Raw genomic sequence first — 12,895 nt, forward strand, 5'->3', positions numbered from 1 at the left:
CAATAGGAATTCTTAGAGAAAGTGCCAGGTTTTATATTCGATGACAGAGGGAAAAATCAGTAAATTTCAAATTTTATAGAAAGTTCAGTTTAATTCCATTTTTTTTATACTAAGAAGACAAGGATTTTCCAAAGTATTCAAATTTTAAATCGATATTCTAAAAATGCATAAATATCATTCTATTCCACCCTCCACTCGAAACGATACGCCTCAATCGGAGCTGAGTTCTAAGCGTTGAGCCACAGCTCCAACTCAATGGTTATGCTCAACGGGTTATGCCGTCTGATGAGCGTTCGACTGTGAGCCGGTATGGAGCGGCGTGTCGCGGCGTGAACTCGGGTCAAGCGGCAAGCCGAAGCTGAGCTCGCGCTCACCCGAGTTGCGGCTGAATCCCCGGTTGAATTTCTACCCGGGCAGCTTCCCGAGTCGAATAATTGGACCTGACAAGTTCTACTTAGGTCTTTCCAGTCAGAACTGGATAGGTCTTGGGAAGCCTCTTCCCAAGTGCTTCCGAGACCTTTCTATCTCTGGTTATGTCCCATTTCAGCACTTGTTAGGTGTAACCAAGACTTATATTCAGACCTTCCAAATCCTTGCCGGTCCGATTAATTCTATGGGCCTATAGAATCGTCTCCTTTTTTCTTGTATCCCGCCCAGAATAATTATAAAAATGACTATAATTAAATAAATAGCCGATTGGAGAATATGTAAATATGTTAAATTATCTCTCCACCTTTTTTGACTTTAAAAAAAAAAAAAAAAATCTGGACTGCCCGGGACTCGAACTCTGGACGTATTGCATTATGGCCACCCCCCATCTATGAACTATGCTCGATAATGCTTAACTTCGAAGATCGTCCAGAGTCCTGTTGTCCCGCGTGGCCAAACTGAAACACTTACTAGTATTCTTTAAAATTCAGGTTCATATCCCTCTTTACGCATGCGCTATTGAAATAAAAACTGCAATTATTAAATTTTTTGAAAAATCTCGAAAATTGACATTTCACGAGGGGGTGGAGGGGAGACAAATGTATGCGGAGGCTTGAAATTTTTGCCTAACAAGGGGAGAAGGTTGCAGAATCTATTTTAGCCAACCTCGTCCATCAGCTTGCATGCGTTGTCGAAATAAAAAATGAAATTGTTAAAAAATCTAACCCCCTTGATCTAGGTGAAATAGAAATTTTTTTATTTCCATATTTCTGGCGCCTCCGAGGGTTTCATTAACATCAGAATCATCAGTAGATATAGAATCAAACTTCACTTGCCAAAAAAATTCGATTTTGGCGAAAGTTGATTTTGGCGAAAGTCGACTTTGACCCTGAGTGAAAAACTTTTTTTTCAGTTTTCACATTTCCCACATACTTTTGAGTGTTCTGAATAGCCCGTCGCTTAAATCATTGGAATCGATGTTCACTCGGCTAAAAAAATCGATTTTGCCGAAAGTCGACTTTCCCCCTGAAAAAATCCAAGATCTGACACTTTGGCCCCCGGTGAAAAAAAAAAATTTATTTCGACATTTGTCGCGCCTCCGGGAGTTTCATTGGCATCAGAATCGTTGGAAAATACATGGCGAAAAAATTCAATATTGGCGAAAATCGACTTTCACCCTGAACCTTGATCCACGTGAAAATGAAAAATTTGTTTCGTCTTTTCTGTCACTTCCGAGGGTTTCATTGGCATCAGGGCGTCAATAAGTACAGAATCAACGTTCACTATTTTTTATTTAAACACCGCCTGCAAACGGGGAGATGAGGGTGGCTAAAATATATTCTGCAACCCTGTCTCCTCGTTGGCTACAAATTTCAACCCTCCGCATACATGCCTTCCCCTCCACCCCCTCGTGGAATCGCGTGGTCTCGGTAGTATTGTAGAGGAGGACTTCTCAGGGCCGAAAAGAACTGAGGATTCAAAAGGTCATCGGAAAAGTATGTCGCAGAACTGATTAGGACTTACCAGGTCAATCTAGGTCTGGAGAGTTCTTGAAGGACCTGTGTACGTCCAATCAGAACCAAATTTTCGATTCGGGTTACAATTTCCGGGGCGACGGGGATATCTTGTCTTTTTGGGAATTGATGAATAGAGATTATTAAAGTAAAACTTTCACGCAATTGTTGGAAGTAAATTCGATTTTTCGATGAAAAAAAAATTATTTTGAAAATAAGAAAAGCTTTCTTTAATAATTTTTTTAAACAATAGTCTTGGACGTATTTCCTTCCTCATAACATCGCCTGCATTCAATCCACATAACGTTTCCACTTTCACATAACGCGCCATTTTGGTGAATGCAGAAACATAAATTATTTATAACAAAAGTTTCATACTGGTGATAATTGTCACATTGCAGATAGAATTGTTTTCCTCAGATTTTTCAGCACTTTTTCTACATTTGAATCTCTTCTCTGACCTTTAAAACTTCATTTTCTCAGAAGACCTTGTGTTATTTTGGCACTTAAAAATAAATTATCAATAAACTAAACACCCAGCTGAGCACAAAATCAACTAGAACGTCCGTTTAGAATTCATCTGGGATCTCGATCTTAAAATTTAAGCTATGTTCATAAACTACTTGAATGTGTTTTAACATATATTGCAGCATTCGGGACCCTTACAATCTGGCATGGAATATTTAAAACTTTATCCGATGAAGGAATACCAACGCTTATGATCAGCTTCGAGCAGTTCGAAGACAGATTCGAGTTTTACGCTGGACTAACCGTTCGCCCGCTCGCAGTGATTATTTTTGTAACCATAGGAGATGTGCAGAGTTTTAGCGAAATTTCGCGGGATTTGGACATGAGCTACGCTGTATGGCTATTATTATTTATGGGGGATGCCAGCCCGGATGTCTGCGAATTTTGTCACAGCCCGTCCGGAAATTTATTGAATCTCAAGTATGACTCGGAAGTAGTTGTATCATGCTGCAAGTCGAACATTATTCAAGAATGGTGGTCTACACTGACAGAGCATACTAACAGCCTGGAACTTGGCCGATGGACCGCTGAAAATCGCGGAATCGAGTGGTTCTTCAATGATTCTCTCTACAGTCGAAGACATTCTATGGAAGGTCAAGAGTTTCGCATTGCCGCTGTCAAAGTAAGAGTTGCAGAAATTTTCTTAAGAAGTAGTAGAAAGATACCGTTTCCCCGAAATTTTTGAACGAATTTGACAAATTTTAACGAATTTGCTCAAACTGATTAATATTTTTCGAACCCGAAGTATATTGATCTTCACCATCGCCTCCTGAAGATTAGTGGGTAATTAGATAACATAGCAACTACTATTCATTCGGGATACTGATAGGTAAAAATATCAATAAAAGAATTTAACCTCCTTTGAGCTATACACTTAATAATATGTATGCTCATGTAGATGTACGGGACTTCCCATTCTGCGCTTTCCCTTCTAAAAACAGTTATGAAATTTCATTTATGAGATGTGCATATAAATTCAATGTGTGGTGAAGCACTTATTCTTAAAGTATCAAGCTTCACCAGCATCCAGACTGCATTACCCAGGGTTCGCGACAGGGACGCAGCTGGTATGAACACCACAAAGGTCAAAATTTGACCTAGTCACCCCCTTCAAGTTATTTACCTTATTGAGCCCGACTCAATTTTCTTGTTGATTCAATTTCTATTGGTATTAAGTGACGAAATAATTTAGCTTCCTCGAAAAATTCGTTGAAGCAGTTATATACTCTAATTACCGAAAAACTTTCAAGAGACTATGAGTGAAAATCTCACATTGGAGTGAAACTCGGAAAATTTCCCTTCCAAGCTCCAAATCTTCTAGTAAGAATGACCCGATTCTCCATAGGATTATCCTGCAAAATAAGTCTATGAGTGATATTATTTTGTTCAAATGGAATTTCTAACATTCAATCTTTATAAACATCTACATGAACAATGAATATCTGAATGACCGATCAACTTTGGGCTTCAGACATCCGTCTATTTTTGGGAACGGAACAGCAAATATTATGGATTTCTTGGTGAAATCTTAAGGGAACTGTCTGATTCGTTGAACTTCACGATACCACAAGTGAACTGGGGTACCAGTTACGGGGCTTGGAATCCAGAAACGTCAAGTTGGACTGGTATCATTGGGAAACTCGAAAACAACGAAGCTGATTTGGCGGTATCTGAATTTCGCATAACGCAAGAAAGACTCAATGTGGTTGACTATACAGTTCCAATTGGTGTTGGGGGTACCCGACTGTATTTGAGAAAACTTGATGCTGCTCGCCTACAGTGGAATGCTTATTTCAAGGTTCCAGTTAATCATGACTAGTTAATAGGAGTCTATTTGCACGAAATTAATTTTATTTTTTTATTTATAGGCGTTTTCAATGGACGTGTGGATGGTCATTATTGGCCTAATATTGACAATACCTATTTTTTTAACCCTCATGAGATATAAGAGGAAACACTATTATCTGCTTCCACTAGCCCTTGAACATTATTTATCCATTTGGGGTATTTACTGTCAACAAGGATTATCAGGTACTTGAGAATGAATTTTGTGTGAGATCTATTTCAGACATTCAATTTTACATGTGAACAACTTCCTATAGAGTTCCCGAAACCGACATCCTTGAGAATCGTTTATCTATCAATATTCATATCAGCGTTGGTCAGTTCAGGCGCATATTCTGCATCACTCATCAGTTTTCTCGCCGTTTCCTCCTCATATTCACCATTTAGTACGATAGAGGAATTTGTGGAAGATGGTAGTTATCAACTAATAGTACTGAAAAATAGCCCAGATTATTATATGTACAAGGTAATGAATGGTAATTCCTTAAGCGAGGGGCTGATCACTCCTCAATCGAGTGGCTCAGTGATTTCCAGAATCAGATGATTTCCTGTGATTTCCTGCCGATTTCTGTAACTTCTCAAATGATTTTTGTGATTTTTCAATCAGCATTAGAAATCATCATTTCTTTTGATTTTTTGTGATTTTCACGATTTTTTGTAGATTCTAATGATTTCTTGATTTCAAGGAATCATTGGAAAAATCATGATTTCGGGACCAGAGTTTGGCATCTGTGAATAATGGCAGTATTTTACATGCCGTTACAGTACGTAAGGATGTCAAAAACTTCATCGAACGCACCGATACAATAACACAAATTGTAGACTTGAAACTGCAAAATCAATTTCCATTTTACACTTACCGATGATTTCTAATGATTTCGGAAATCACCTGATTTCTTTATGATTTCTATTGATTTCCGATGATTTCCTGAAATCGTCAGAAATCACTACCGAAAATGGAAATCACTTGATTTCCAGTGATTTCCATTGATTTCTGGTGATTTCTTTCTTGATTTCCAGTCGAGTGGTCCAGTGATTTCCTAAGTGACAAGCCCCTCGTCCTCAAGACTATTTTCCTACTTAGTATCTTCCTTTCATCATATCTACATTGTTTCTCTTTGATTTTCTTATCACTATTTTACAGACTTCCAATCAGACGCTCATGAAAAAGATGATGTCCCTCATGAAACCGACGAATCTATTGCCTGATAGCTATCAAGAAGGATTTGAACAGGTATTTCAGTACACAAAAAATTACCCATATATCTAATCCCACTGTATAATAATTAATAGGGCAAGTGGGGGAGAAATGAGCATTAGGGATTATTCTGCAATAGCGGGTATAAAAATTTTTCCATTTGGCATGATTCTTCATGGACTTAATACCGAACTGAACTCCCTCAAAAGAAATCGTTCGTTCGAAATGATTCATATGCGTATCTCTCTCTCAAAAAGAGGGAGATGAGCTCTCGGACTGTAACACGTTTGGAGGTAGATCAGGACTTTTTGAGTTGTCAGGGAAGATAAAATTATTTGAATTACACCGGCATAGAACCCCTTTATGTCCCTTATTAGTCCTTCATTATTCTTCCCTAGCGATTTTATCGAAAATTGATCGAAATCAATTTTATCGTAATTCTATTCCGCTTTCTTCTCTTACTCATAATTTCATTGAATTCCACAAGAAAATATCCACCTTCACATTCGATGAAATTCATTGCACTTTACGCATAATTTAGCAAGTGCCCATTTCCACTGACATTGCGATGGAGATGACCTCTTTTCTGATTTTGGAATATTTATTTATATGCAGAATTTTTGAGTAAACAAAAAATTGTTTTCTTCATGCATTTACTAGACAAATTCATGCAGAATCACAAGAAAAATGGTCAAATCCGAAATATAAAAATAAGTACGTTAGCGGAGGCTCTCCGTTTAGGGTGCCCATCTCTCCCCAAATTCCTTAATCATGGGGATGTAATAAGGATAAAAACAAGAGGCTGGGAACTTTTAAAATCATGGTGTCACATGCCACTAAAATCAATTTGCAGTCACGTCGGAAATCAATGAAATCGCTGGCATCATTGAAATCACTGAAATCTCATGATTTCACACTGTGAAGTCATTTCCTGACATCATCTGCAGTCAATAAAATCAAAGAAATCAGTATATGCATGTAACTGACGTCCAAATCTCATTCTACATCCACAAAGCAAAATCATTATTATTATTTTTCTAGCGAATATCTTGGTATATTATGAAAAAAGATTCAGATACGTTATATCGACATCAAACAGTATCAAAAGACTATTTCACCTCCAAATTTAATGATAAGGGAGACTTGACAATTGACCAAAGAATTTTGAGAGAAGTAAGCAAATACTTTTAGAATTCGTTATCATAGTTTATTAGATATACTAGTAATAATTTGTAATTGTTCGTCAATATTTCGTGACAATAAGTTCAATAGTTCTGATGAATAATTCTTTGGTATCAATTATTATTTCGGTTCGGTGAAATTTTAATGATTTCAATGAGCAGAAGTCATTGATTTCAGTTGGATGAAGTCGATGAAATCGTGGTGAGTCATGAAATCACCGATAACTCTGCTGAAAATCGCTGAAATCATAAATTCAATGAAATCATTGAAATAATTAACGTAATCGAGTGAAATTGACTGCATTTAGCAGGCATAGTGTCACTCGATCTTGCAGTTCCCAGCCCCTCGGATAAAAAAGCTACAATAGTCGCAGAACACATGAGGGCCAGAAGCAAGTAGAGAGCGAATAATATTTATTTTATTGGGTATTTTTGATTGCCGCTAAGCTATTCTTTGTTATCGATTCTACGTAGAAAAGAATACATGAACAATTACTGTGGATCATGGTACAATGGGTTCATTTCGGTGAACTCGAAAAAAATCATGGACTAACGATTCATTGATTTTATTTTAGAGCAATATGAAAAAAAAAAATTAAAACAAAAGTGCGAATGTTCCAGAAAAACCGGAGATTTTTTTGTGCTTTTTGTAGACTGCATGCTTTTCATGAATTTTCTATAAAACCCGAGAATTTTAGCCAATTTTATTTTTTAAAAACGGAGAATGTTTCCGTTTAATCTTTAAGAAAAATGTAGAATTTTCTAGAATCCCGATAGATGGCGCTAGTCCTTAGGGATAATTCCGCGAATGATCTCAATATAAAATATAAGACGTGTCCACGTCAAAAAATTCCCGTGCTAGCAGGGGAAATTTTTGCTACGAAATGGGTTTTCCGTTAGAGCCAGGAAAAGTCCTACAACGCGCCGCAAAATTTCTGGTGTTGGCATATGATTTTTTTCGGGTCCGCTGGAACGAACTTATTTTACCGTGCAAGCACAGTATTTTTTCTCGCATTTTTTCCTCGGTACTTGTTCATAGAAATAGTTTTAAATAATCTCATGCTAAATTTCCAGGTATGCACAAAGAGAGTGGTATTTTATACCCACGAAGCTATAAGAAGAGCTATGGTCAATTTAATACCTTGTGAAATTACTGCTATAAATACTGGAAAAACCGAAACATTGGGAATGGCCCTCCCACGAGGTAGTGAATGGAGAGGGCTTATTAATTATCAGTAAGTCAACTTTATTCATTCAATATCAGTAAGGCAAGGATTTGCAATTAGAAACTAGGGTAAGCAGCTAATAATTGGAGTTGAATTAATTCAAGGATTCGACGATTCGGCGACAACGGAATGTTACAACGATTGGGTTATAAATACTTCACCGAGTACAATCGAAATGAACTCAGGTATCCCTCAGTGCATTTGCAAGGGATCATTCCAATTGTGGCAATGTTGGGTGCTGGATTTCTAATAGCTTCTATCATTTTCATCATAGAAACAATTTTTTGTTCGTCAAAGAAGAAGTCACTTAATCCACGTAGAAGAAAAAGTTTCTAATCAAACCTAAAACTTCCCTTTTTGATGTGAGGCTAAAATACAAATTGAAAACCATTAATCGAGGGGCTATTCATAGACCTATTGGGTGACACCGCGGTTACAAAATGTAATCGATTACCCAAGATCGATTACTCAAGATTACGGGACTGATTACATTGATTACCATTGCCTATGTGATAACCGTGTTTACCAAGAGCGCAGGATGTGACTACATGATTACAAATGATTTCGTCGATCACATTCTGTGATTACCAAACATCTGTAATCATTGAAATCACAAAAAATGACCTCTTATTAAATACGAATTGATGGAATAATTAATTATTAGAACCTGCAAAGAAATGAGCAAAGAGGGGCGGGGATTAGTACAGAGTAATGCAGTTTCCATCACTCCATCTAAAAATTTGGGCTTTTATAAGTACTATTAGCAATAGTATATTACGCAACAAGTGCGTAACCGCTTGCTGCCCGCACGAGTTGCGTATACTATTTTATACCATAAGTGCNTGAAATTCGAAGGGATATATTCAACGACTAGATGAAAATTTATTTTCACATATAACATTTTCTACATGAAAAATACTTTAAACGTTGGTTACAAATAAACTCTAAACTTTATACTTTTTATACTTTAATCTTTGGTTACAAATATAAAAAAATATAAGGAATGTCGAATCTCCATCAAATAAATCTCCCGAGAGATCAATCTCCTCGTCACTGTCGGGTATGATGTGGTTGTCCATTTAATTTCACTCCTTTTATATTGAATAAATGAATAAATTTAACGACTGAATATTGACAGGGTTATATGGATACCAACAAGTGAGGCAGTGGGCGATGTTATGAGTCGATGTGCGAGTCGATACGCAATGGATGTGTGGAATCTAACGATGATATTGCAACGACCATTTACGCATCGATCTGCGCATCGACTCGTGCATTTGCGCATGCCCATGGGTTACGCACGGGATTATATATAGATGTGTAGGGTTCCACACTACAGTGTGAAACCCGGCACTTTCTGTGCGTCGACACTCAACTGAAACCAGCCGGATTTCACGCACGTATGGTATAAAATAAATTTACTGAATATCTACCATTGATGGAGAATGAAACTTACCAGCAGATAATTCAGAGATAATTCAGTCGTTGGTTCTCCAGAATAAGAAGAAATTTTAACTCTGTGTTGAATCAATTTTCTACGGACAAATGCTCAGTGCAAAATGCATTGGCTACGCAAGGTTCTGAACCATAAACATCTAGGATTCCAAGAACAATTGATCCAAGGATCTCTGAGACTTACCGTTGGTAGAAATGACGCGCTCGAAAATTCAAAAATAAAATTCACCGTCTCACTAGGAGCAACTACGAAAGATTACACTGATTACAAATGATTACAGTGATTACAAATGATTACCACTTGATTACCAATATGGTAATCATGTGATTACAATGATTACATTGATTTCACTGGGATTACAATTGATTACATCAGCGAGTGACACCACGATTACGCCTGTGAATAGGCCCTCATCATTAATACTATTTAATGAAATAAATTATCAATATTTTTGATTGTCAGTGATATATATATATAATTTGTTATCAAATTTTACTGCAGTATTTTTTCAACAATTTCCCTTCAATTACTTTGATGGAAATTGCTCTATACGGAATGACTGATGGCCAAAACATGGATAGGAAAAATGAACCGGTTACCTCATCATATAATGGAATATACACCATGTACTGGGAATGCGATCACAATCATGAATGCGATACTGTGCCAACATACAAACGATTCCCTCGAGAAGTATACCTTATACGTTAGCGATCAATGTTCAGCTGTGCCATCACTAGCACGCACTTCCATTCCCTCGAGAACTATATAATGACAATTTCATGTTCAGAATGTAATATTATCCTCTCATAATCGTTAGGAAATAAAGAAAACAGTGGAAGATCATTCCGTGTGCAGCATCAACAATGAAAATTTGGAAACCGAAAACCTTATACGAAGCTTTGCTGCCGGCTTATATTATCCGCACAGTATTCGGTTTGGCTGTTATACATTATCCTAGGAATAAACCTAGAGTGACGCTTACAATTATCTATTCGATTGTTGTATTCACCACTTACGGGTACCTTTTCTTGTCTACTTTCTTCAAGGACTTGAATTCTTCTACCTTGCATACCCAGGAAAAAGTGATTTACATCATAGTACTAGTCTACAATGTGTGCATGATCTTCATTATAATGTCTGCATGGATAAACAGAAAAGTATATATTAAGTCAAAGTTTTCATTTTTGCTTCCGAATGGAAGCTTTGCAATCGTTCAAAATTAAGTTTCCAAATTTTTGTGTCAGGGTAACTAAATATGGTCTAAAAAGTCTAAATATGCGATTTTTAGGTGGTGTATGTGTGTATTTATGTATGTGTCTGTAGTATTTTTCAATTTTTTTTCTCCCAATTTTCTTTATAGGAGCTTGATGAAATTTCATGCATTTTTCCATGGATATAGATGTGAATAGGCTCTATTTATCGACACCAATTAACGTTGAATTATTCATAGAGTTTGTGAAATATTAGTATTTTTTCAAAAATCGATTTTTCGACGCTCAGTCCAAGAATTGTTATCAGAATGAAATGAATCATGGCTTAAAAAATTTGTATTGATAGCCTTTGGATTCTATCAGAATATGATGCGGATCGCATCTATCACTGTTGAGCTACAGCATTTAGTTTGTGAGATTTTTTTTTCATTTTTCTCATAATAAACTGGAAAAATTAACAGTCATAGCAATGAAATCATGGCTCAAAAAGATTGTTTTGCTGCTTTCTCGATGAAGTGCAAAGATGATGAAAGCAGCACAACTATTCATTAAGTTTCATAGTAGCAATATGAAGCTTTAGGTCATGTGGAGGTCATAAGGGGGTTATATGAGGTCATTTGGAAGTTACCTGAGGTTAGATGGTGTCATAATGGGCTCATATGGGATGATACAGGGTCATATGGGCTCATATGGGGTTATATGAAATTATATGGGTTCACATGAGGTTCATATAGGGGCTGTATGAGGTCATATTGGAGTAATATGGCATTATATGGGGGTCACATGACGACATATGGGTGTCACAATATAAAACAAAAAATAAGAGTAATAAATTTCAAAAATAGAGAATCCATTCGGAAGCATATTGCTAATTTGTTAGCAACATAAACTATACCCATATACAGAAAATGCGATTATCCACTTGTTTTCATTGTTCTTCAATTGAGAATTAAAAACAATTCCATTCATGGAATTTTAAAGATGGACATGAAGACGCTACTGATGACATCAGAAGTGGAGAATACCCTAAATGCACTGGGTATAAAATGCGACCTTCAACAAGTCGTTATTCTTCAGTTATGGGTCATCTTCCTCTGGGTTGTGATGTCAGTTGGATTAAACGTATCAGTATCGCTATGGATGGGGGGCAGTTTTCCGACATTGAAATATTATTTGGAATGCTCCTGCCTGATGCATGCTATCAATATCAACTCACTGATGGAGCTAGATTATTTTATGGCCATTAGGTATAAAATTTATTGAGCTTGATGAGTAAGTAAGAACATAAAACCATTATGAGTAATTGGTATTTGTGATAGACATGTAGCTCGACGATACAAAGACATTAATCAATTCCTCAAAAATATGGAATTATCATCTACTGATATGCAATTCAAGACTCAACACCGGCAGTTAACTGGAGCTATAAGAGTTTTCAGAGTGAATGTTGACTCATTCTCTTCTAAAGAGAAAATCAAAAGCTCTATACAAATCTTGAAGTATGTAACAATTTTATTAGAACTTTTTGGACGCATTGGCTGCAGTGTAAATTGTTGGTAATTCTAACTTCACGCCGATTTCTATAGAAAAATTGTGCAACTTTACCATTTGTTTCTTTTCCGTACTATCGGTCATTTTTCCTCGTTCCCGGGTAGAAATCACGCCGCTCGAGCTCGGCTCGGAACCCGTATCCCAGCTAGAAATATGCCACTCCGCCCCAGCTTGGGATAAACTCCACGCGCGTCACATGTGCCCGAGGTTGAGCCGTGTCACGCGCTCACAGCCCAGCGTTAGACTATTACGCGAAACGCTTCGCTGGGCTTTAGTTGAATGGACACTGCTCAACCTCAGGTTCATTTCCAATTACTCAATCCCAGCAGACTTAACCTCAATAATGATTTGACAGGTCCGATGGCATCGTGATTTGAGCGAAAAAACAATCGAATAAATGTGAAAATGGCATGCTTTTTCAGATGAACAATCACAAGCTCATCAGAAATAACGTGATATTAACTAATCGAATGGGATTAATCTGAAAATACAAGGTAGAACAATTCACTGAAACGTAGTCAAAACTTTCTTTTTTCTCGCGAATACAACAAACAAAATCAAGAAAAATAATCACTTCAAAAACGTTAACGAACCTTTATTATTAATTATCAACGCTACAGGAGAGGATATTCTTCATTTTTCGATAGACCTACGAGTTCTAAGAATATTCTACGATTGATTAGGGAAATGTTGAATACAGGTATGCCAAAATAACACGCATGAAAAAATTCAACAGAAAAACCTAGCGCTTTC

At 36.8% G+C, this 12,895-nt stretch overlaps 1 protein-coding gene across 1 annotated transcript in view; it reads left to right on the plus strand.

Annotated features, from left to right (window-relative positions):
- LOC114841150 (probable glutamate receptor) overlaps window positions 1-8,257 on the plus strand; it is a 10,166-nt gene extending 1,909 nt beyond the window's left edge. The window contains exons 2-8 of the mRNA XM_029126052.1: window positions 2,594-3,087; window positions 3,943-4,269; window positions 4,340-4,502; window positions 4,574-4,782; window positions 5,461-5,550; window positions 7,770-7,930; window positions 8,026-8,257. Coding sequence (XP_028981885.1) covers window positions 2,594-3,087; window positions 3,943-4,269; window positions 4,340-4,502; window positions 4,574-4,782; window positions 5,461-5,550; window positions 7,770-7,930; window positions 8,026-8,257 — 1,676 coding nt within the window. The remainder of the gene's footprint in view (window positions 1-2,593; window positions 3,088-3,942; window positions 4,270-4,339; window positions 4,503-4,573; window positions 4,783-5,460; window positions 5,551-7,769; window positions 7,931-8,025) is intronic.
- Window positions 8,258-12,895: the final 4,638 nt, after the last annotated feature.

Source organism: Diachasma alloeum, unplaced genomic scaffold, assembly GCF_001412515.2.
Source record: "Diachasma alloeum isolate Michigan unplaced genomic scaffold, Dall2.0 Dall_scaffold_00214, whole genome shotgun sequence".
In the NCBI taxonomy this organism is placed as follows: Eukaryota; Metazoa; Arthropoda; class Insecta; order Hymenoptera; family Braconidae; genus Diachasma; species Diachasma alloeum.